Here is a 25,733-nt window from a genome sequence, read left to right as displayed (position 1 = left end):
GATCAGAATTGCTGTTGATAAAGGCATTAACTCCATGATGACCTCAGGTTATTAAATCCTAGGTAACATCCAGCACAGTCAGAGACACAAATCTTTGCAATAACTCCAATATAAAAGTGCAGCAAAAGTTAAGCTGTATATTGAAGGCACAATTCTCACCAAGAAAGGTGTCCCTGACTTGAGTGGAGGAGGAGCACAGCCTTTTGCCCCTCTGCATCTCTTTCTTTCTCAGCAGTGCAGTGCCCATGCATGCACCAAGAGAAGTCCCTCTCATGGGTTTTATACCCTAGCCCAGACTGTCCCTACCTTCTAGATAATGTTTAGCATGATTTGGGAGGGAAGTTGAGTAACATAGTCGTATATTTTTACCATGTACTTAATTTTCCTCATTAGCATATTGAGGAATGTCAACTTTAGTATTAAAATTGCAGTTAACTAGGCAAAGGTCTACGCTTGGGCACTGGTGCTCAAAATCTGCTTTGAAGTTGGGTTATTTTATGTTATTTTAGCCTAGCTTCATCAGTTTTAGCCAAAACAGAGGCATCTTATCTTCCCAAGACTCCTTTCAGCTCTTTGGCAGGCCAGCTTTGCAGATCTTCATTTAACACAAACACCAGCTGATTGTAAACAACCTTGGTCCCAAAGCATGCTAAATCAACTTGCCTTTGTGTCCCACGGGGAGCTGGGTGGTTTTCCCACACTAAGTGTAAGTACAAATCCCCTTAGGTTAGGCTCTCCAAAGTTGCCAATACACAAGTGTTTTCCTTAAACAAGTAGCTTAAGGGTTATGTGAGCATTTGTCTTTTCTTGTCTTGCCTTGAGCAGTGTGATTAAAAGTTTAATGTCGCCACATATTCAGTTCTTAATTCACATTCAGTTACTGTTTGTATCTGTGCCACAGTTTGAAGTGGCAACCTCTTACACTACCTGAGGAATCCTGTGTTCAAAGGGTCTGCTCTTAAATTCCAGCCCACAGTGATGCTGCAAAGTCTCATATCATGCTTGGTAAAAGTAATCTTAATTATTATCATATTTTTGTTATTTAAACATCTGCATGCATTTATTTGATTGTGACATAAGACTAAGTTTTTTTTAACCTGGATTATGCTCTCTTCTGTCTTTCAAGACTACCTGACACGCTTACAGTCTTCATTCACAACTGCAATCTCTCTCCAAGAACTGCAGTACCTAAGCCTCAGAGTGAGAAGCGGGCATTTTCCCTCCCTCACCAGAAAGACCTGCCGCAAAGGAAAACTCCACGTAAAACCCAACACACGTTCCAGCACAGCACTGCCTGGATGCGTGTGGGGCTGGTGCCTAGTGCCTAACATTTTCCATCAGAATCTTCGTTTTTGGTTTCTGACTTTTGGGGTTGTCCCAAGCACGTCAGCTCATCGACTCATCTACCAGTGGACCAAGCAGAAGCGGGGAGTCAGGAGACTCCCCGCTCAGCACAGCGCCGGCTACAGTGGTGGCACACGATTTCGGTCAGAAAACGGAGTAAATATTTGGACGTGAGTCAGCTCGTAAAGACTCCCGCCGGCCGCTGCTCGAGGACCTTGGATAAAGGCTGGTGCAGGGCCCCGAATGCTCAAGTGGAATTTGCCTCTTTCCACACCTAAACCTCCTCCTCCTCTCCACGTGTAACAGAAAGTCCAAAGCAGCCGACAAAATGTCACCCGTAGGTCTGTACCCGAGGACGGGGGAGCAGGGCGGCGGCGCGGTCGTTGGCCAGGCTGTGCGCGGAAGCGCTGCTCCTCGTTTCCCGCCCGCGGGCCCCTCCGGCCCCGCTGTTCCCCTCCCGGCCCCGTCGGCCCTGCCTGCGCTCCCCCGCCCCGCCAACGGCCGCCCCATGGCGCACAGGACGGCGGCCGCCGCATCCCCTGCGCCCTGGCCCGGCCCGGGAGGCTGGGGCGAGGCCCGCGAGAGGAGGGCTGGTCTCGTCGCCTGCCCACGTCCCCTCCCCGGCCGAGAATGAGGAGGAGGAGGAGAAAGCGAGAGAGGTCCCGGCAGAGCGGTTAGGAGAGGTTTCGAGAGAGCCCTCCTCTACCCCGGAGGGGAAGAGGAAAGGAGAGCCGTGGCGGACGGCGGAGGATGATAACTTAGGGCTGTGCCTGCCGGTGGGAACTGCCCCCGCTGTACGGACTAGAGAGGCTGAGGGCGGCAGGGATGTCCCAGGGCACGGCAGGAGGAGAGAGAGCGCTCCAGGTGCTGCCGGAGGGGAAGGAGAGACAGAGGAAAAGGAGGCGGAAGGAGAGTAAGACGCGGCTGGTGCACTCCAACTTACTGTTACCTGAGGCCGAAGCAGAGAAATCCAAGAGGACGGTTCTGGCCAGCAACCGTCTTAAGACCACCAAGTACACTGTGCTCTCCTTCCTGCCCAAGAACCTCTTTGAGCAGTTCCACCGCTTGGCCAATGTCTACTTTGTGTTCATCGCACTCCTCAACTTTGTGCCAGCTGTTAATGCTTTCCAGCCGGAGCTGGCTTTGGCCCCTGTTCTCTTCATCTTGGCGGTCACTGCCATCAAGGACTTGTGGGAGGATTACAGCCGTTACCTCTCTGACAAAGAAATCAATCACATGGAGTGTCTGGTGTACAGCAGGTGAGGTGGGGCAGGTGGGTGCTGGGGATGAGGAGCACTGAAATGGCAGCCAGCAGTGGAGCCCCACCAGGCACAAGGATTTGTGCGAGCAGAGGTGTGGAAGCAGGGTAGTGAACAAGTACCTTGTGGAGGGCTTTTGTTTCTACTCCATGCATGAAGAAACTTTCTCTTGTCCCTGGAGTTGGTGTCTCCCATCTCTTTACTTAGAACTGCCCGAGTTCCGACAGTCCTGTACCTCAAGGTGAAAGTGAATCCACTCTGATCAGTGGGGTCCCACAGTAAATCACTGATTTATGAGTAAGCAACACTTTTATAAGTCTGCGCATATGCTCTAGGCTTCTTAGTGCTTTATGCTTTAAAGGAATGATAGTGCATGGCAAAGGGAATGTAAACATCACAAGCAGTTTGATTTGCAAGACTTTATGCAAACACTTCCCAGTGTGAGTTGTCAGTTGTGTATGGTTTCGAGTATTACTTTGGTTATGGCAATATGAGACTTCACCTAAGTACTCTGCAGTTAAACCATCACTGAGTAAAGGAAGGATAGAAGCTGGAGTCTTATGCATTTTAGTTAGGTTAGTGAGGTTTCATGAAGTGCAAATTAGTGAGTGAGCCTAAGCTGTGTTTGCATTTCTGAAGAATGAGGCAATCTTTCCAATGAAAATTAAGTGAATGCTTTTTCTTCATTGTCTCGAATGTCATCATTCCCTGTGACTTTGCTATTTCTTGATGCTTATGGGTCAGTTATCTCCTTCAGAGTTTTATCATTTTTTAAATGATCTGGGCTATAAATTTAGAGCACAGTCTTCATATCTGCAAGTCAGACTGAACTGACTTATGGACCAACATTTATGTGATCAGAATCCAGCTTTAGGGAATTTTTGTTTTGCTTTTCTCTAAGTATCAGATAGTCATCTCATAATAAAGGCTAAGTTTTTCTTTGGAATAAGAGAATAACATATTTTTCTGAGAGAGCAAGTTTTAGTTCTGTTTCTTATCCTTCTAAGTCTAACAGAAACGAAACACATGCCAAGAAGCTTAGACTCTGATTCCACAGGCTGTCTGGGAGGGGTCCTCTGGGCTGACGTAAGCACTGAGGCAGACAGCAACCCTCCTATTGCAAGAAAGGCATATTAAAAAAAAAAAAAAAAAAGGAAGAAAAACTTAGAATAGGCTGCAGTTTCAGCATCAGCAAACTCAGCTTGCTATTTCACAAAACTGTACCCACAAAAGAAATCTCACCCTGGGACATTCCTCCGATAGTAGATGTGCATGCATAGAAACAAAAGTAAAATGGCCTTATTTCTGCAAACTAAACCAAGAATAATCTATCCAAATCCCACACGTAGGTGTTGCTAACCTGAGGCTGTGCTTAGTGCCTTCTTTGCCTAAAGTTGTCCTTAATGCTGAATACTTCTGGTATTTGAGGGTGATTGGTGGCAGGAGGGAATCGTCCCCTAAGAGTAAGGGACTATTCTTGAAATAAAATAATGCTATGGTTCTCCTGTCCTTTACCAGACAAAATCATTTTAGAAATAAGCTCTCGTGTCATGTTGGAAAGAAGTACCTGTTGCAGAAGCTGTTTAAAATATACTGGGATATTTAATCTGGAATGCTTCTTCCCCCTGCAACTTTCCATAGTACTTTCCGCTGCCAAAATAAGTAGACATGACTATGAGAAAAGTTGTACCTTTGCTGTTAATATCACTTGTGCTCTTTTGGGAGTGCCAGCTAAGTGCATTGCCCTCTGTAACGCTTGTGCTCTTCCAGAGTAAAAGTTAGAATTGTTCCTTTCACTGAAGAGTTTAGATTACTGTTGAGTGACACTTGCAGAGATTAATTTGGGAGTAGTTTGCCTTCGCATTTGCATCAAAGGTGAATAACAGCCTAATCTCTGTGGGGCAGCAAACGTGGAAGTTTAGGAGCTCCTGTCACCTCTTCAGGCACGGCTTTCTGGATGGTAGCAGGACTGAACAGTGCGTCCTTAACAGCCCACTGCAAAAGCCTAGTCTCTGGTAGGAGCTCACCTATTTGCTCCTTCACAATTAAAAAATAGAAACAAAACAGAAGATTAAAATAATTTGCTTATATGTTTTTAATCAGCCCACTTTTTCTTTTCTTTTTAGTCTCGTTTTAAACTTCACTCATCACCTTTTTGAACATCCTCCAGCCCCAGTGAGAGTTTGGACTAGAAACTTGCTATTTTTTGAGATAAAAACTAAGTTCTTAACTAACTCGAGTTACAGGGAACCAAGATTGAGAGATTTGTATCAAGGTCATGAAAGCTGCTGGGTATGAATTCAGATGAGCTGTTTCCTCAGAAGGGTGTCATGCCAGGAGTAACAGAAGTGATTGGATGTAACTTTTACTTTGTTTCCTTACTCTGTTTCTGGACAATGTTGCAGTATACATGCCACATAAGGAAGTAAAAAATGACAGTTTTTCTCCCCACGTCCTTTTTATCAGTTTTACCACCTTTTGACCAAGCCAGACTGTCTCTCCCCACAGCTCTGCTACTTCCTGTGGTGCCATGGAACTAGATTTTGATGTAAATGCTGTCCTTCATAGAGATGCTTCTGTAGATACAAGAGGTTAATTAATATAGTTGAAGTCATGTGTTCCTCTAGGTCTACCAAAGAGCCCTGACTCTTCTCCAGTGGTCAGTACTTAGTAGCTCTGAGAGGTCTTCTGCGAGACAGGATGTATCTGAGTGCCAGAGTGGTCCTCTGTGCAATGTTCTGCTCTCTTTCCTTCCATCCTCCCACACAGCTGCGAGAGCCGCCTCAAAGGTGAGCTACAGTGTTCAAACACAGACACCAGCAAATGACAGTGAATTGCAACGGTTAGCAACTTGAGACAGGGACTTTTGCTTCACAATAGCAAAGAAAAGCCCTCTCTCTCATCTTATGTACTGTTTAGTGTCCAGGTAAAGATTCAAGTTGTGTCACAGAATCACAGAATTGTCAGGCCTGGAAGGGACTTCAAATATCATCCAGTTCCAACCGCCCCACCATGGGCAGGGACACTTCTTGCTAGACCAGGTTGCTCAGAGCCCCATCCAGCCTGGCCTTAGAAACTTCCAGGGATGGGGCTTCCACCACTGCACCATGCTGGGTGACCTTTGTCCTTTGTCTTCTGTCATGTATCCTCCATGTGCTGCTTTCCTGGCAGATGACATACCCATTCCCTGTTAGATACAAGGAGCAATTAATGATGCAAGATCTACAGGAATGTGACAAAACAGGAGTTGGCAAAACCTCCTCACCTTGAGGAGGTTCACCAGCATCCAAGCAGTGTCCACTGAGAGGTCCTTTGAAACAGCCTATGCAGGCAGGTCAATTCAGAGAACTGGTGTGGGAGAAAATACTGTTCTGGTGTGCAGACTAGGCCTTCTTCCCGCCTGCCCAGTGGTGTGGACTGGGATGACCCGTTCTCATGCAGCCACTAGTGAGTCAATGACTCAGTGGCTCATAGTTGGCAACACTTAGAAGACGAAAGAACAGCAAAGGATGATGCAATCTAAAGTAAACTGAAGAGGGATGCAGCTTGTTTTCACAGAGAGAGGACAGCTTTTTTTTTTTTTAGAAATTCTGGATATTTTGGAGAGTCCCTCAAAAGTTACTGCTTTCTAGAGTCAGATGATAGGAAGGAAAAAGACCTGATTCTTTGGATAAATTGAAAGAAACTGTTGAGTAATGAAACATGCTGAAAAACTGCAGACTTGTGTTACTCTCTGATCAAGTTTGCAGATCTGCCTTTAGGAACAGTCATGGTCTGAAAGACAAAAGGTTCCTTAGCCTGGAGGCATTTAAGGACACCTCTCCTGTTTGTCAATACAGAGGAAATTAGGCACTACTTTAAGAGGACAGTTTCACAGATCACTAAGAATTTAGATTCCATGCAGGTGCTTAAATTAGACATGCTGGATCACAGCCCAAACTTATCGTTACTTTAAATGGAGGGAAATCAGAAAGGCCTTAGAGCCCAGCCTGTAGAAAATGGTTTTGTGTGTGTAACCTTTGGAAACCTGTGTTAATCTTAGTCTCCTCTTTTTGTTCCTATTCTTATTACTGTTACCAGGAATAGAAGCTGAAGACTGGAGATTACAAATTTGAAATCTTAATGGTGAAACCTTGTTTGGCTAGTTACTTTTATGCATTATTATCTTAGACTTGGGGGGATGGGAAGGAGATTTTTTTTCTTTGCGGTTGCTGTCTGCCAGTGCTCACCAGCTCTGGCTGGAGTTGTGGATCGCATGTAAATGTTTGCTCCAGGTAATTCCAGGATGCACATATTGCTGCTGCTGTTCTTTAATAGAACTAAATTTGTCTCTGGAGCAGAAGTGTTAAAGCTCTTCTAAGCAGGAGCTTTGTTTTCGGTGTACTGTTACAAAGCATGGTATACATTTATGTGGTATGTAAATAGAAGATGAATAGTGATTACTACAATCACAACAAATAATGGCACTCATCCAGCAGGGAATTAACTACATTTTGTTACTGACTCAGTGCTGTGTTGGTGCAATAATCTCTGCTAGCGTTTTTCTAGGAGCCTTATGTTCAAAACCAAAGGGCTTTGCTTTTTAAGTCTACCCTCTAACTCTTGCTGTGTTCATCAAAGATTATTGCTAAAGAGTGTCCTGGGCTCTGCATACTTACCAGAGAGCGACAACTGCTTCTTCTGTCAACCTGTGACTTAGAAAATTCATGAAAAATCAGAATTTATTATTGGATATTGGTCTCCCTGGAGGTGTGCAAAATGTTTAATGGGGCACTCAGGCAGCTGTCAAAGCAGCCTGTTTTACATTAAATGTTCGTTTCTTTCTGCAAAACTCAAGAGGGGGAGAGAAGAGAGCTTGATTTAGGCAACGTGTTTCATACAATTTCCAAAATATGCTCAATTCTTCTTCCCCTGTGTCAACGTGCCAGTGAAAGCAGTTCCAATCTTAGGGAAAAAACATACAGCAGCATTACTAAATCCTCACAAGGGCATGGCAGATTCCATTCGTGGCCTCTAAAATAGCCACATGATGACTTGTCCTGCAACCACTTCACTTCTTAGGTGACTTTCCTAGCAACCCCAGTCTCTGGGGAGTCTAACTGGAATTATCTCCCGCTTCTACCCAAATAGACCAGAATAGCTTCTTGTCCCAAAATGTCCTGGCAGGATAAGACATTTCTCACTAGAAGAAATAAGCTTGTCTCATACCTTCCAGAGCACAAATGTCACTAGATGTGATTCAGAAGGAAACTACCTGGGATTACTCAGTTTCCTTCGTTGAGTGTCCTTGGTTCACAGAAAACTGAAAGCAGAAAGTAGTGGTCTGAATCTGCTGGTGAAGTCAGGTTTCTTTCCTTGAGTTTCAGAGAGGAGTGGCTCTGTTCCTCTTACTGTGTCTGTCTTTCATTTCAGATTGGGCTAGGCTGGCAGATAGTAAACTCAGAAGGTGATGAAGTAGAGGCTCTTCTGTTAGACTGATAGGGAGCAATTTCATTCTGCATTAAAGTTTATCCTAGTAGCAAGGGATGTCTGTGCTAATCTCCTGAGAGGTAGATTGCATCTGCAATGCACAGAGAAGCCATCTGTCTGTTCAACTATGCGTATGCAGTTTATTTGCTCTTCAGTGTAGGAAAAATGTTTTAAGTGCCTTAGCTTCACTACCAAAAAAGAAGAATGCTTGCCTCTTACTACTAAGCTCTTTCATTTTTATAGGATATCATGAGAGCAGTTGCAGGCTGTTTCTCATGCTTCTGGCTAATTGCCAAAGAAGATGCTGTTAATCACCACTGAAAGACCTAATGATGCCCTCCATTTTTGCAGATATGTGCTGCACTCTGGAGATACACCATAGCTTGTGCTAAGCACTCCAGGGCCGAGAAGTATAGGCGGCCACCTTGTGTGCAAATGTACTTGCTCTCGTGTATCAGAGTGTTGTCTTGAGACCCTGATTACTGCCAGAGGTGGCCAAAAAGATAACAGATATACTTGATTCTCTCAGAGCACATTTCGAAAGAAACTATAGAAGAGGAAGGAATTACATGTATTGTTCAACTCTACCTGATACCCTGATTGCAGATTCTGCCTTCTGTCATCTAGTCTACAGAACCAAAAACCAGAATTGAAAACCCTGGCAACCATGCTAAATAGCAATGCTTTATGGAACTGCTTATTAGCTAGCATGACATAACTTAGCCAGGCACTCCTCTTGCTAGCAGACCAGTCCTCCAGAAATACTTGTTAGAGTAGTGCCCTGAAGCTGTGACTGGGAGGCCTTACTTTATTGTTAGAGGACTCCAGGGAATAAAGAATACTTGAAAGGCTTCTTGTATTTTTCTTTTTTTCTGTCCTAATTCTGACTAATGTGAGCTGATAAAGAAGACAAAAATAGGAGAAAGAAGGAGTGTCCCTGCCACTGTGCAAAACAACATCCAGGGTTACACAGCATTATGGATGGACAGGCTACCTACCTTGTCACAGCAGCAGAAGTCTGAATGGTAGATCTTCCCTTGCTACGTAATCCAGCGTGCTCCCCATTTGCAGGGTAGTTGCTCTGCCCAAGAGCAGTCTAAGATGTGCCTCTTCCCATGCAACAGTTGGCCTTTTGGGTATATGAAACTTTTGTGTATATACACAGTCAGGGCAATGCAGCTGGCAAGTCAAATATACAGACTCAGGGTTATGTCCCGGTTGCAGGATTTATGCTGTGCAGGCTTGGTTTTAGCAACCACATGTTTTGAAAGCAATTAAGTTCATGAAATGCAGAACAATTTGTTTCACTTCACGTAGTTGGGGAGGGGAACCAGTTTCCACGGCTTACCTTCACTCTCAGTGTTTTCCCTTGGGAGTTGGCACTAATGCAACTATGTTAGTGGCCACTCATGTTTCTGATCCACATAATAAACACAAACCCTGCTGCTACCCTGCAGCAATACACTCTGCTGTGCCTTGCTTCACCAGGATGTGGAAGCAAGGAAGAGGGAGTCTCTATGCACAGGGCCAAGGAGAGTGGTTTTCAGTGAATGGGAGTAATCATGAAGTGAGGAGCCAACTCAATGTTAAAAGCCAGGACACTGACCTCTTACTGATAAATTTGTCTAGGTATCGGCAGCAACTTCTTCTGATGTATGCCAAGTACAAAAGTTGGCACAGACTCAAAGTGCAGAAACAACACAAATATGTGAAAGACACTAGCTTATTGTAGTGGTGTGGAGGGAGAGTAGGTGCAAAGAGCATGATGGTGACATCTTGTCCCAGGAGCTTGAGTGGCCCAAATATTGAGCTCAACTGAGGAAAAGTACATATACAAATAAATCTTTGATTCTGAAAGATTTGATAAAACAAGTGTCAGATTTATTTTGAAGAAGGACCTGCATGTTTCTGAATGAATTGGTTTAATCTTTGCTGTGTGTTGAGGAAGTGTGAATGAAGGGAGTTCAAACTAAGAGCTTACATTGTCTACAAGATGTAAGCTGAGGGGAGCAACTTTCTCTCTTTTAATCCTTCTAAGATATAGCTACACAGCTTGTCCATAGAAGGCTGCTAGCCATCCAGCTAAAAGGGTGTTCTGACCTGTGGACTGGTAGGGATATCTAACACGAGCTGGCAAAGTGCCACCTAGTGCTTTGCACCAACAGGAGTAATGTTTTATTCTGTTTCAGGACTATTGCAGGTGAAGACCTCTGCCATGATCAGTCTACATCCCTAAACCCATGTTGGTCAAAGGACAGTCTGGGTGCAAGGCATATGTTTTAGGGGTGGGCAATATGTGCCATTTTCTCTGCTGCTTTATTACAATGTTATTCTTATCTGATCACAGTTTCTCTAGAGTGACAAATAGGCCAGTCTCTCCAGTGTAGTGGCCAACATTTGCATCATACCCAGTTATTTCATAAACCCAGACTTTGCTGGAGATTTGTTATAACAAGCATGGGGGTTACTTGTTTTGTTTTTATGTTCTGGTTGCCTGGAAATACTGACCTACTTCAAGGAAGAGTTTAAATATTTCACACTCCAGTTCTTATGTGTCTGTGCTGCTATTGTATTAACACTGAGGGTGTGAATGGCATTGCAAAATATTTAGTATTTCCATAGTTTTAAAGGAAGGTTTAGTTTTGACCTTTTGAAGAGAAAGTCCATTATGACATGACAGCATTTGTTGTAACCATAGCACTTTTACCTTTGTATGTTATGCTTGCTAGGCTTTTTCTAGGTTGTACAGCCACAGACTGCATATACTTGCCTCTTCCCTGTTCATCTTCCTGCCTTCCAGTAACAATCTCACAGAATCAAAGAATGTCAGGGGCTGGAAGGGACCTAGAAAAATCATCTAGTCCAACCCCCCTGCCAGAGCAGGATCACCTATACCAGGTCACACAGGAACGCATGCAAGTGGGTTTTGAACATCTCCAAAGAGGGAGACTCCACAACCCTCCTGGGCAGCCTGTTCCAGTGTTCTGTCACCCTCACAGTGAAAATTTTTTTCCTCACGTTTCCATGGAACTTCCTATGCCTCAACTTCCACCCATTGCCCCTTGTCCTGCCATTTGGCATCACTGAGCAGAGCCTGGCTCCATCCTCTTGACACTCACCCTTTACATATTTATAAACATTAATGAGGTCACCCCTCAGTCTCCTCTTCTCCAAGCTAAAGAGTCCTTGAATATGCCTGTTTGGCTATGTTACCTGATTTTGTTTTTTTCACTAACAAGTCTTTGGGCAGGTTGTTGTGAAGTCTCCCAAAATGTCGAGGCCAATGCACCAACTCACCCAAGTCTGATCTTGCAGTTGCAATGCATTATTTATGTGTGAGCCCACACTTACATTTGGGAGTTCATATGCTTCCCGTATTTCCTTTGTCTCCCCTTTTAGAGTTCCCAAAAATTTGATCTTACAGTTTTCCAAAACAGACATATATTGTTTCTATCTATACACGTGAAAGCACTTTGATCTTTCTTCCTTCACTATTGTGTGTTCATGTTTTATCAGAGATGCTTGGATGGCAGTGCCTGTCTCCTGATAAACAGGTTGATTTGCATCTTAACCCTTCTGCATAGGCGATTAGTTGTCTTCCCTCTAAACAGCAGTGAGCTGCTGATTGTAGTTGGCTGGCAGGAAACTCTCTCAAGTGCTAATTAGGTTCTCTTTGGCCTGACAAGGGTGTTTAAAGAGTTTGTAAGGCTCTTTCTTGGACATGAGCTGAGATTTATTCCACATTGCCTGTAGATGAAAGGTTTGTGTCCAGTCTGACAATTGTCCACAATCAGTGGAGAGTATTGAACACTTTGGGGTGAAGGGTGAAATACTTCCAGTTTATTTAAAACACTTACCTTAGGTTAGTTTGAATCAGGAGGTCCTTACCTCTCTCCAGTGATCATACAGGTGAAACTGAACTAGATGACTTGCTTATGCAGCTGAATTCAGGTAAGGTGAATACTATTAGTAGAGTTGGAGGGGATAGACTTTAATTCCCTTTAATGCTCCATATGATTTTTGGACTGCAGAATAGTAGCTTGGTTTGTTCAGTATGTTTAATGATTTAAAAACTATGCTCTGAGAATCACAGATCCAAGTATCTTCACCTGTCAGGTGAAGGGGATAACCCAGTACCCACTGCTTAATCTCCTACCACATTTTGCTTTCAGCATTATCCATTAACATGTTGTTAATACTTGTGAAATATATATGTATCATTTATATTAGTGCCAAGGAACAATGTAAGAGATGAATTTGCCTTTACTTTTGCATTTCCGTGGAGTTTTTCAGGCTGCCCACATAGTGTAAGACGTCTTGGTATTTGGGATGTTACTTGCGGAGCTTTGGGAGAGTGTTGGTTCCTAAATCTGCTTTCTTCTGTTTGAAAGTTCCTAAATATTAGGTGAACTAAAACCACTTTGAAAGCTGTATCTCTTAAAATACAGAGGGTGGTTGTGGGTTTGACATAATCATAGCTGTTAAAAGAGCAAAAGTGAAAGTAGAGCTTCACTGTCAGGTATCTCACAGATATAAAGTATCAGGCTTATGTTTTATGTGCAGTAGAATTAGATGTAAAAACCTGCAAGCAATATTGCTAGGTGATCAGGGACTGAATCAGAGGGATCAATGGTGAAATTGTTCTGCTGCATCTGAGTATTACTGATTTACCCTAGGTTTCCAGTTTCTGTGCTGGCATTTTGGTGTCTGTACATACAGGAACATAGGCACATGCAGACATATCAATGTAAGTAAGATGTCGTGACACTTGGTATCTTGAAAGCCCTGAGTTCTGTTCATCTGATTGTAGCATTTGACACTCTGCTCTTCCTGATTGTTCATGCTTGAATGTGCTGTCTCCTATCATGTTTTTCTTGCATATGTCTCACATTTATTTTCAGTGCAGTTCCCTGTGTCTGCCTGCTTTTTGTGGTGGGATTATGGCAGTGTGTGGGAGCTCCTATTTCTGTCAGATCCTGTGGGAGCTTTCCAAAACACAAGTTCAACAGAAAAGCTGTACCACAGATGAGCCAACCATCAGTCTAGTAGTGCTGATGTTTAATCTGCCACACCCATTTCCCAGGAGTCCAATTTAAAGTCTATAATAGCCCTTGTCATGGACTGAACAATTCATGCTATCCTTTCAATTTGAGGAATACCCCAGTGGACTTACTTTTTAAGTTGTACCATATTATATAATAAATTTGACTTATTAGCATTGACTTATTAGCTTTTCTTTCTGGAGTGAGACATCTACCAGCTCATGCCAGAAAAATGTAAGACCAGTAAGACCCATCTGCTGAAGAATATTACAGTGTAGGATCCTCAGCCTGACCATCTATTGCTATATAGAGAGCTAACAAAGATAGCACTGAAATGTAGTCTAGGATAAAAAGTCCGCAACAAATGGATTTTGTGTGTTTACCAAGTGTTTGGTTCTTGATGTGTTTTTTATAATTTGTGGTTTTGTATGTGTGTGTGTCTGTGCGTGGTTGTTCTTTCAGTTGATACTGACTTACATTGAAAACGTTTACTCCTTTTTCAAACAGAAGTACTGAGGAAAAATCTAGCATGATAAAGACAGAAATAGTGTCTTTGAAGCTGTCCAGCCATGGACTGCAGGCCATTAACAGTGCTGAGTCAAGCCAGGGCAGGTGACTCTAGTTTGCTACAGGTGTATCCCATACCATGAGCATCATACTCAGTAAAAAGGACAAGGTCTTCAGTAAAAAGGAGGGATGTCTTCTGTTGGTGTTTCCTGCTTTGGCTCCTCTTCATTTCTTTCCTGTTCTTAAAAACTGTCTTTCTGGATATTGTGACTGCTGCATGTTTGCTGGTCTGAGTATAACTATATATCTTGTGTTGACACTGGTATTAATTTGTCTATTTCATTAAATCTGTTTTCAACCTGTGAGTCTCATTTCCCCAGTTTCTCTTCTCTGATGGAGAGGAGTCATTGGGTGATAGAGTAACTGCTGTAGTTTAGCCCCAAATAGGAACTAAATGTAGCGAGGAGCACACAGAGTCTCTCTATTTTTTCAAAGCCTTTGTCAGCATTTTACTGTAATTTTTCTCTAAAATTCCCCATGGTTATTCTAAATTTAATCCTCCTTGGAATGCAGGGAGCAGAAGAGGAGAGTTTCTGAGTTTATTTTCAATGGCAATTGGTTTGGCTTGGAGGATTTTTATAATTCTAATTTGGTTCTTGCATGTTAATTCATATTCTTCCTCTGCTGCTCCTAAAATTGGAAACTTTCCATTTTACATCTGTCTGTCTTGTCCTCAGTTGTTTAACCTTTGTGCTTTATCACCAGAAATAGCTATTTTGTGCAGTGAATCCAGCCTCTTGTCATAATAACATTCCCTTCAGCTGTCCTATCCAAAAGCTTCTAGAAAGGTTTGGGTTTGGTTTGAGTTTTTTTTTAACCTCTGTCCATATTTACAGAGAGTATCCCTGAGCTGACGGTGCTGCACTGTACTAAAAGGTTTTAAGCAAGAAAATATGTGTTCTTTAAACTTTCTTCCAGTGTTAGAAATGCAGCCACAATCAAGTGCTTAATACCAGTGGTGCCTTGCCCCATCTAGCTGAGCAGTGTCCATCCTAGATGAAGACCTGAAGAGCTGATCATTTGGGAGCAAAATTCTCACTTCGCACATTTCTGAATATCCATCTAGCTGTCAAAAGCTTTGTGGGATGTCTCCTTATCCATGTCTAACTCTTCTGATATGATTTTGTAACTCATTAGTTCCAGTTAGATTCCACAGCAGTTTGCTTCACAGGGATCATACAAAATATGAAATACAATCTGCAGTCAGTGTTCCCTGTAACATTTATTACTGTGCTACACACATATTTAGTGAGGGCTCTCAATGTGTACTGCATGCCACCTTGGAAACTATGCACAGTGTATTTAGAAAACTTAGTCTGTTTACTTTTTTGCTCAATTGTAACTCAAGTAAGAGACAAAGTCCAGAAAAAGATACTTTGTGACTTCCTGTGCATTTGGTTATATGAATGTCAGTCCTTGGAACTCAGCTGTAAAAAATGCATTTATCTGGCACATTCAGCATGAAGCAGGGCTGTCCCAAATGGTATATCTAAACACCCTCAGAGCACCATGCAGAGGTGCCTGCTGCTCTAGAAGCAATATGGGCCGTTCTTGCTATGCTGGACAAGTTCACATGGAAAACAGTTTTCATGAATGAGGCATGGCCTGTTGGACCTTGCACCTTGCTCTAAGTTATTGTGCTTCGACTGTAAGAGGGTTCAGTAAACACAGATGCAAATTGCATGACTATGCTTAGTTAAATTGAAGTACCCCCCCCCTACAAATAATGAGCAAATGGGTGGTAAAACATGATTCTCATTACTGACAGTCAATACAGCAGTGTTTCCTGGGGAATTTTTGGACGAGGAACTAAATTGTAAGAAATAAATCCTTGTCAAAACACTTTTTTTTTTGGAGACGTATTTATAATAGAAGTGATTTACCACTTCAGCACAGATCAAATTGGCACAAGAATCATGATTCAGGATTGAAAAGCAAATTAAACAAGCTGAATATAGGCTTAAGATATTCAAGTGAGGCAGATGTAAACAAGTGCTACTGCAATTTGTTATCCTTCTAACATATTTCTGCTATCTGAATCCATTTTTACTGAAAATTTAAGTGAAAAAGCTGCTTTTGAATTCCTAGGAAGGAGCGATTACATTTTTAGGAGCTTTCTGAAGCTTCAAAAAAGTAACCTGTCAGTGCTAGAGCCCTGTAGTCAGTTCATGTTTCAGTGTAATGTTTACATTACAGGAGGAGAACTCCCTTTGAGCCATGAATTTTCCCCTGGGTTTCTAAAATAAGACCCTTTTTGCAAGTCAGACCTTCCTTTGGTCAATCTGACATCCCCTCTATGATGTACAGGAGCACCTCCCATGGCCTTAAACTTCACTGCCTTTCATGCTTGACATCCATCTGCATCAACCCCTGCTGTTGTAAGGGAAATGTCTCATGATTTGTGTTAGGAACTCAGAGGCACCTTTATGCCACCCAGCAAGGAGGTCTGGGTTGGCACTGTGGCAGGCTGGTGTGTTGGTATGGGCAGAGCCCAGCACAGCATTACTTCAGATTAGCATCTCCGAGCTGCTTAGCAAGGCTTGTTAGCTACTCTGTGTGAGGCGTGTAATGGTTTGTTACAGTCATACTGCTTTGAGAGGAAAGTCAGGTGGACAGTAGTTGAGTCAAACGTTTCCAAGTTGAGTTTCAAGACAATTTTGCTTCTCAGAGGACTCTCTGAGCCTAGTTTACATACACTTTCTAAGCAAGAAAAAGTATTGAGATTAAAATTATTACAGCTGTAGACAGCACTATCAAATGTTCAGTCCTTGAACTGGGAAAGTATGAAAAAGATGATTGGGAGCTTATATAAGTCTTAAAATATTTATTAGTAGAGTTGTAGCTCTTTTTCTGTAAAGAACCAGAGGGCATTTTGTAAACATCCATTGATTTGCTTTACAACAGAGTGCTTACAACAAGGAGAAAACCGCCAAGGTGACAGTTTCACTGTCTTGTCAAGAGAAGGTGTGACTTCACACTTAACAAGTTAGCAGTTTGTATGCTGGGACAGCTCTCTGTTTTGCATAGTTGTATTGAGTGATGGACAGCAAACAGTCACCAAATGGGTAGCTATTACAAAAGCAGAGGCAGATCATTTTCCACAGGCCTTCAAAGAGTCCAGAAAGTGATGACCAAAATAACCAAAAGCCGACAATGCGTAACAGCCAAGAAAATGAAAATCCAGCTTCACATGATTTGAGATGATGTGTTGGCAATCTGAAACATTCGGTCCTGATTTTACAATTGCGGGAGAGGTGCTTTACTGCTGAAGTTGTGCTTTGAACTCTGCTGGCACAGAGACAGCTGATGGTTGACAAAGAGATCAGGCTGCAAGGGTGGTTGGTGCAAGCAGTCCTTGATTCAGCCTGCTAGGAGAGAGAAGAGCAGGCCTGAACATAGTAGCACTGGCTTTGTCTCCTATTTCAAATTATTAAAATAACACTTCAGTGGTTTTCTAAAAGGCATTTTCCTAAATGCTCTGTAATGCCCATAACAGTTTTAGATGCTGGAAAGTAATATTTTTCTTCTACCAATGTGTTTAGGTGGTTTTTTTTTCCCATTTGGCAAGAACTGGTATTTGGGGGATTTGTGTTTTGTTGTGGTTATTCTTCTACAGTATTTTGGATGAAGTAGAAATTAGCTTTGCTACCAACACCTTGCAGTTATACAGACACAAAATACTTAAACTTACCAAAACAAGTTATTTTTTGCATCAACATTCTTGAGTTTTTCTGCTTGCATGTTTTCAGAAAAAGAACAGTTTTTACCAGCTGCTGTGAACAAAACATCGTATCTGGCTTATTAGTTAGTACTGTGAAGGTCAGATGTGGGAGAGATGGAGAAAAACAGGCAAAAGTTGATTATTACAAGGCTACTTAAGACCAATGTTAAAATACAAACTAAAATATAAGGCAAAATACAAATGTGGTTCTGACCTCTAACATTAGAAAGAGGAAATGTTAGTACTTGCAGCTGGACCTGGAAATGAACCCTAGGAGTAGACCAGTGCTCTGTGATGGTTTTGATTTATGTCCAGCCCTTAATTTTGATTTTTGTAGACAGTTTTCTGTATCGTGTCAGACTAATTTTGTTTCACAAGTGTATGAACCCCCCTGCAACAAAATGGGACCGTCACCTGTAAGAGAAAGTCAACAGTCCCAAGACAAGCTATGTCCTCCCCAAGCCATGGTTTTAAGGATGTCAGTGAAAGAAGATTTGCTTATCATGTCCTTCCCGTTCATTCAGAGCACTGTTAAATATTTCATCTGCGCTAGAGTCACATTCCCTCCTGCCTCATTTTTTTTCTTGTTTGGTCTACTGTTTTGTTGAATTGCTGAAAGACCTTCAACCATTTTGTGAAAAAATCTTAAACACACTTGTGCAGACAGCAGATCTCCATTAGGATCTTTGATAGGATCCTGAGCAAGCTGCATAACCCTTTCTGTGCATCACAGTCTACAAAATGGGAACAGCATCATTTATTGCACAGGAGTTTTCATGTTTGAGTGTTTGAAGTCCCAGTTCTGCTGGTGATTCAATTGCACTTGAAACTGAATGAGAGTTCAGTATCTTGATTTTCTCATTTCAGGGATTTTTCAAAGCAGTTGTCTTATGTGGCAAATCTTGATTTTATTTTTTTGTTTTTATTGTTGTTTGTTTTCTTTGGATTTTTGGGTTATTAGTGGTCTGATTTCAAAATCTCTTTAAATGCAGTAACAAACAGGTTATTGGAAAACTACAGTCTCAGTTATAAAAAAATCCATATCTACCATCTGTAAGGACCTGATTAGTCCCAAGACTGCTGTGGCAAATGCATTATAATTGCTCTGCTTCTATCATGATTCTCAGAGAAACTCTGAAATTTAAAAAAAAAAAAAAATAAAAATTAAAGGGGCATTGTCAAGCACACCAGAACAAAAAGATGGGAATTTAGTTAAGATGAAGCAAAACATTTGGAGGTACCCTGAACAGAAATACCCCCTTTCAGAAATGCCTCTTTGCAGAAAAAAAATTACTGCACAATAAAAACAGTTGCCAGCTAGTAGAGATAGAAGAATGTAGAAGGAAAGCAAACACATAGACTTAAATGTGCTACAGGAAAGAGTATTTCAAGTTTGCCCTGATGTTCCTTATCTACAAATCCTGTCCTTGTTCCAAAGGACAAATATTAAAAAACTTCAGTTAAAAAATTGTGATTTTTGAAGCTATCTTTAGAAGGTTTATTCTGTAAATATTTCTGAAGGTGAGAAACTTTTCTTGTGCAACAGTCTTACAGGTTTTCACTGTAGGTAATGAGGATTTCTGCAAACACCTACAGGTGAGGATAACTCATCAGCTTAAAACAAGGTGTGGGTTTGGAAAACCTCTTTAGAGGAAGTGCAGATAAAGAAGGGAAATGTTAAGCTCAATCCTGTGTTCGCTGACTTTTTCTACAACTGGACTATGCAATGATTTTAAAGTCAAAGATTTAGATTGAACATTAAGAAGACTTTTTTTTTACCATGAGGGTAGTGAGACACTGGAACAGGTTGTCCAGAGAAATTGTGGTTGCTCCATCCATGGAAGTGTTCAAGGTCAGGTTGGATGGGGCTTCAAGTAACCTGATGTAATGCGAAGGATGCCTGTGCCCATGGCCAAGGGGTTGGATTAGATAATCTGTGAAGGTCTTTTTCAGCCTAAACCATTCTATGATTCTGTGCAGCAAAGTAAAGGACTTCCACATGAATAACTAAGAGGAAAAATGAGGATTCCCATAAAGGGTGAGAGTAAGGCATTAATTATCCTCTGTACCCACCAACCAAACTTCCTTTAAACTTGTTTGGTCTTCTCTGAAACCATCTAAAGCAGCATGAGATTTGTCTTGCTTTCCATCAACTATTTCGATATTAGGTACTCAGTCCCACCAAACTCGCTATCCTGAGCAGAAAGAATAGCATCTCCAGAGAGCTGTTAGTCCCATCCATCGTCTGCTGGGAAGAACCACCCACTAGAAGTACCCTTGCCATCTGCTGGATGGAGATATCTAGGCAAGTAAAACAGATAAGATCCCTCACATCTGGACTGCTGAAATAAGGTGAAATGAAAACTTTGCCTCACCAGGAGGGTGTATGTAAATGTGCATAACGATGATTTTAACAGGAAAGTATTTTACCTTTGTACTGATAAGAAAATTGAATCATACTAACAGACCCACCACCTGCTTGTTTGACTTTCTTGTAAATATCAAACTTTTTTATGAATTTTAGCCTAAATATTGAGTTTAAGGCCTAGTTGATGCTGTTCTATTCTGTAACACAAGCCAGGGATGTGCTCTCTCAGAAGCAGCTCTTTTCATCATGCTGCACGTATCACTAAGCTGCTCATCAGCACCAAATCCCATGCTCCATTATAGGCCAAATTTTGTCAAAACTCCTGTAAATTTGTTAGTCTGTCTGCAGTTTTTCTAACAATTGTCATGCTTAATTTCTCACTGGAGAGACTGTGTTTTTCCTGTCAAGTCTGATTTAAGCTATCAAACACAGCAGTAAGCCAGAAGTCCAGACCCAGACCATCTCCAACCCTTTGCCCACATGGTGCCAAGGGAGCCTCTCCAATGTCAGCCTGATGTTGGCAGCAGATGGAACCTTTCTGCCAGTGTGCCTCTGCCATAAATCTCACCTAAGACATGCAGACTTTCAGAAGCTGTGGGCATATCCGAATCCGCTCACATCTACTAACAAAAGAGAAATGTGAGGTTAGCTCTCTATGGGAGACCTTATATTTCCTGAATAGTAGTCAGGTTTTCTTATATAAACCTGGGTACCAAAATGCTGTTTATCGTCATCTGTAATAAAGAAGTTTACATTTAAAATAGACAGTGCTAAAATCTTTCTGACAAAGACTTTTATGCTACAGGAAGCATTCCCCTATTAGATACACAGCCATTTTGAAGGCAGTAGCATTGACATCTCTGTAGTATGGTATCCTCCATAAAATGGGCAGATGTCTGAAAATGTCACCTACTTCTAAGTCTGCTCATTGTCCCTGCGATCTTCTGTGCCTTTGTACTTTGTAAACATTAGGCTGTTTCAAGCAATGCAGATGTTCTGCTTGATCTGGAAGGGAAAGAGACCTTGCTGAAGAGCTAATAGAGAAATAAAATACTGTTTTGTGCAGAAATCCAGAAATGGGAAATTCACATCTAGTGTGACTTTCTCCAGATTCTTTTGGCCATTGTCTACAGTTTTCTCCTGTTTCGCTCCTCATGGGGCGGCAGGGAGAGGAGCAGGAGAGGGAAGGAGGGCAAGTTTATAACTAAGATGGGAAAAGAAGCAGCAGTTTTCTTTTGCAGAATGAAATACAGATGTTATTCACTGAAACAGAAAAATGAGCCACATGGACAATATTTAAACCTTAAAAATTAAGGACCACTTTTCTACCAGGCCTATAGAAGGACTTTGAATTGTAGCAATTAAGGTGTAGGAGTGAATGCTGGGACTCAGCACCATTGGGGTCTATTCCCTTCACCAGGTCTGACAGTCAGCCTGTGTACTCTTGCACATTTTCTCCTGAAACGTACTTGGCAGTAGTTTTCCACCTGCATCTAGAAATCCTAGGACATGCGGGAGGCATTACACATAGGTTCTGTGAAAGGTAAAAACAGGCTTCTTGTCAGCAGGCTTAAGAGGATGGATCTGTTCTTCACTAGAAAAATGCTTGCATACGAATAAGACAAACCTCAAAAACCTCTGCTATTGCTTACGCAAAATAAAATTTTCTGTCTAGGGTTTGGGACTGAAGCTTGCTTCAATCTCCAAGGACTGGGAGACAGCCTGCTTATTTGAACATATCCAGTTTAGCTATTTTAACCAGTGTCAACCCAGCACCTTTTGCACTGTTTTGGAACATTACAAGTATAACAAGTGGACGAAATCTAATTTAGTGCTCTCTTCAGGGGGGAAAAGCAGTACTCAGTCATTCTGTTATCACACTTATTTCTGCCACCCCATTGTTTATTTCCAGACTGGTATTTATTTAGGGTAAGTTTATTCTATAAATACAACCTGAGCAGACTTGTAGGAAGGGCTGAGGTACATATTTTCTTTAACTAGGGTTGTGCGGCATGCCTCCAATAGAGAGACCCTTACTCAACAGGTGGGGATTATGAGTAAAGCCTCTTTACTCCAAAGAGTACTTAATTGTTTTTATTTGGGGTGAAAAAAAAAAGGCATCAAACAGAAAATAGAAGGGTTCCAACTATCTTTAAAAGTTCTGTCTTCAATATCATTATAGCTATGAGGAATAACAGGGATAGTCAGACATTCCTCAGATGGGAAGTAATTAGGGTGTGAATTGCTGTAGGAAAGCATTATTTTGAGTAACAACATGGCAGGTGTTTTGAAAGAAAGCTACTTTAACCTTTCAGATTGCAGAGGCATCCCAGTAATTCTAAGAATCACAATCTACAAATACCTAATGTCACTATTGCTTTCCTAATTAAGAGAGGGGGGGAAAGCTGAATTTGAAAGACATTCTCCTACAAGGTAGCAGCTTCCTATTTCTGATCTGTCACTAGAAATAAGATTATTTATGTATAGTTTCAGAACCTCCATGCTGTGAGCGTAGTGTTGTTAGCATTAATGGGTACTCCAGGTATAAAAACTTATGCTTTGAACAGAGCCTAAAAAATGTAAAGCCATTGTACCATGGAAAAATAGATTACAGTCAGTGGCACCAAGATCTTTGCTGTCTAATAATGTTGTCTTCACAGGACAAGGTACAACTTCTTTAAAAATATCTGCATCGTGTTGCTGTTTGATGTACAAAATCTTGTCTTAAAGATTTAATCTGCATGAAAATCCACTGTGTTCCTTTTGAAATAGTCCTGATTCTACAGTGAAAAACTTGCACATCATTTTCCATCTGAACTTTGTTTATATTTGGTTCTTAGCCAGTGCATCTTGTTCTTTCCTTGCCTGATCACCTCGCTCAGAAAGCCTTGCCTGAGCAGCTGTTAGCAAATTATGATCAAGTCACTTCTCATCTTTCTTTTTTTTTTAATTAATTTCACCCATGATATAGAAACCCAGTATTATCCCTGTCATTCATGGTATACCACAAGCTCAAGACTTGGTTAGATCTCCCTTGTATGTAGTTGTGCATTATCTGTTCATTTAACAAAGTAAAGTTCTTCATTTAAATGTTAATCCATTCTTGACAACTCAAATTATGAATAGCAAGAGTGTAGTGTCTTCTCTTACCTGGACTAAACAGCACAGCTCCCATTGTTTCTAATTATGCAAATTAGTTCCCTCTTTTTGCATGGTAAAACTGTAAGACTCAGAAGTAATGTGGACAGTTATAGTAAATAAAATCAATCTTTTGTCAGATTTTCAGACCATAGATTACACTTTGCATTATTACTTCAGCACAATATTCTGTATTTCATTACTCTCTAAGGACTATGTTTTGCTTTTAGTTTTCATGCAAATCAGCTTTTAGTATAAGGGGGAACTTCAGTGTCAAACACTGTGCGAGATATTCTGAGCACAGTAAGGCTCAAATCTCTTCCCACCCTTTCCAGCAGAGGAGTGTAGGGGTCAGTTCAGAGCCTTTTTGCTTGGCAGGAATCTGAATACACCAGAGACCTGTCCTAAAGCACACAGAAATCACTGCAAAAATACACTTGTCACTTCAGGGAGTTCAGTATAAAGCACTGGGATGATCCTAAAAGGGGAGGGAAAAAAACAAACAAACAAACAAATATTTTTAATTGGAAGTCATTTTAAAGCAGACCACTTTGTTCTCCAAAATACTTTTTAAGAAGTTGGTAGAAACTAAAAGCATGTGTAATTTGATTAGTTTGATGTCTAGGATATTTTTTCCTGCTTACCCTTTTTAGCTGATGGGAAAAAAAGGTATTTTCTAACAAGCTTACCCCAGATTGATCACAGATAAATTAAAGAGCTTTGATGTGTCCAGCAAAGCATACTTACTGATCTAGTAACAAATACAAGTGCTCTTGGAAAAAAAACTTTCGGGCGTATACTGAAATTTCATGTTTGTTTTTCTCCCCTTTTCTGAATAATAATAAAAAAAGAAACCCTTTTTTTTTTCATATAAATGTTTCCTCAGGGTGATTGTTCTGCTTCAGTTAAGCACACACTCTGTGGCAGAAAGGATAAACAAGTGGAGCTTTGTACTTGGTCCAGAACAAGAGACCCTACATTCAAAACTCTGGTCATAAAAGCTGCTGAGAATTTAATCTGACTTAACATTGCTGTTGCCTGGCTGTTGTTGTGTGTAAGGCTTACTGATACCAGGCCCATTGCTCCTATTTGACCTCAGTGCCAGGGAAGTTCATGGAGCTGATCATCTTGAATGCCATTATGCAGTGTATGCAGGGCAACCAGGTCATCAGGCCCAGTCAGCATGGGTTCATGAAAGCCAGGTCCTGCTTGAGGAACCTGATCTCCTTCTACATGATGGGCACTCACTTAGTGGATGAGGGAAAGGCTGTGGATGTTGTTTACCTGAACTTCAGTAAAATATTTGACACTGTCTCCCACAGCATCCTCCTGGAAAAAATGGCTGTATGTGACTTGAATGGGTGGGCACTTCACTGGGTTAAAAACTGGCTGGCCGGCCAGCTCCAAAGGTGAAAGTTGGTGAAAGGATTTAAACCCAGTTGACAGCCAGTCACAAGTGGGGTTCCCAGGGCTCAGTTTCGGGCCCAGACTTGTTTAGTATCTTTATCAGACTCTGGGTGAGAGCGTTGAGTGCACTCATCATTGACACTAAATTGGGTGGGAGTGTTGATCTGCTCAAAGGTAGGAAGGTTCTGCAGAGGGATCTGAACAGACTAGATCAATGGGCTGAAGCAGATTGTGTGAGGCTTAACAAGGCCAAGTGTCATGTCCTGCATTTGGATCTCAACAACTCCATGCAATACTACAGGCTTGAGGCAAAGTGTTTGGAAAGCTGTCCAGCAGAAAATGACCTGGGAGTGCTGGTTGACAGCTGGCTGAATGTGAGCTAGCAGTGTGCTCAGGTGGCCAAGAAGACTGGCAGCATCCTGGCCTGTATCAGAAATAGTGTGTCCAGCAAGAGTAGAGAAGGGATCTGCCCTTGTACTCTGCACTGGTGAGGCTGCACCTCAAATACTGTGTTTGGTTTTGGACCCCTTACTACAAGAAGGACATTGTATTTCTGGAGCATGTCCAGAGAAGGGCAATGAAGCTGATGAAGGATCTGAAGAACAAGCCTTATGAGGAGTGGCTGAGGGAACTGGAGTTCTTTGATGTGCAGAAGAGGAGGCTGAGGGGAGACATTATTGCTCCTACAAACACCTGAAAGGAGGTTGTTGTGAGGTGGGTTTTAATCTCTTCTCCCAAGTAACTAGTGACAGGACAAGAGGAAATGGCCTCAAGTTGCACCAGGGGAGGTTTAGATTGGATATTAGAAAAAATTTCTTTACTGAATAAATGGTCAGGTATTGTAATAGGCTGCCTTGGGAGGTGGTGGAGTCATCGTTCCTGGAGGTGTTAAAAAAACATGTACACATGGCATTTCGGGACATGGTTTAATCGCCATGGTGGTGTTAGGTTGATGATTGGACTCAATGATCTTTTCCAACCAAAACAGTACTATGATTTTACAGTTCCTAATATTAAAAAAGAATATATGGAGATTAGAAAATGTTTTTGTTTGTCCTAAAATTGCATTCCATTCCTCCTTTTGTTAGCCTTTCTTCTTTAGAGAAGGAGCTATGAATTGTAGCAGTATCTGATTATAAGCTCCAGTGTACTCCTTTTTAGCTGACTGTGATGGTGTGTTTTTCAAACTGCTGGTCAGCATCTTGGAAATAAGGACACTTGCTTAGGCACTGCAAAAACATAGGTGTCAATACCTTACTGGTCTCAGTGGGGACAGGAACTTGCCTGCCAGTAGAAGTACAAGGCTGTGCAGAGTTCACTAGGCTTCATTTTCAGAAACTTACTGCATGGCTGAGAAGAAAGTGACTCATAATGCCCTGTCCCTGTTACCTGCCAAATAGCCTCCTCCATGTATGCAT

At 41.8% G+C, this 25,733-nt stretch overlaps 1 protein-coding gene across 1 annotated transcript in view; it reads left to right on the top strand.

Moving 5' to 3' along the window:
• Positions 1-2,169: 2,169 nt before the first annotated feature.
• The window catches only part of ATP10A (ATPase phospholipid transporting 10A (putative)), a 111,868-nt gene continuing 88,304 nt past the window's right edge, over positions 2,170-25,733 (top strand). Inside the window, exon 1 of the mRNA XM_054383218.1 lies at positions 2,170-2,603. Coding sequence (XP_054239193.1) covers positions 2,170-2,603 — 434 coding nt within the window. The remainder of the gene's footprint in view (positions 2,604-25,733) is intronic.

The sequence above is a fragment of the Indicator indicator genome, chromosome 1 (genome assembly GCF_027791375.1).
Source record: "Indicator indicator isolate 239-I01 chromosome 1, UM_Iind_1.1, whole genome shotgun sequence".
NCBI lineage: Eukaryota > Metazoa > Chordata > Aves > Piciformes > Indicatoridae > Indicator > Indicator indicator.
The sequence above is the reverse complement of the archived record's forward strand: the minus strand, read 5'-3'. Positions and strand labels throughout refer to the sequence as shown.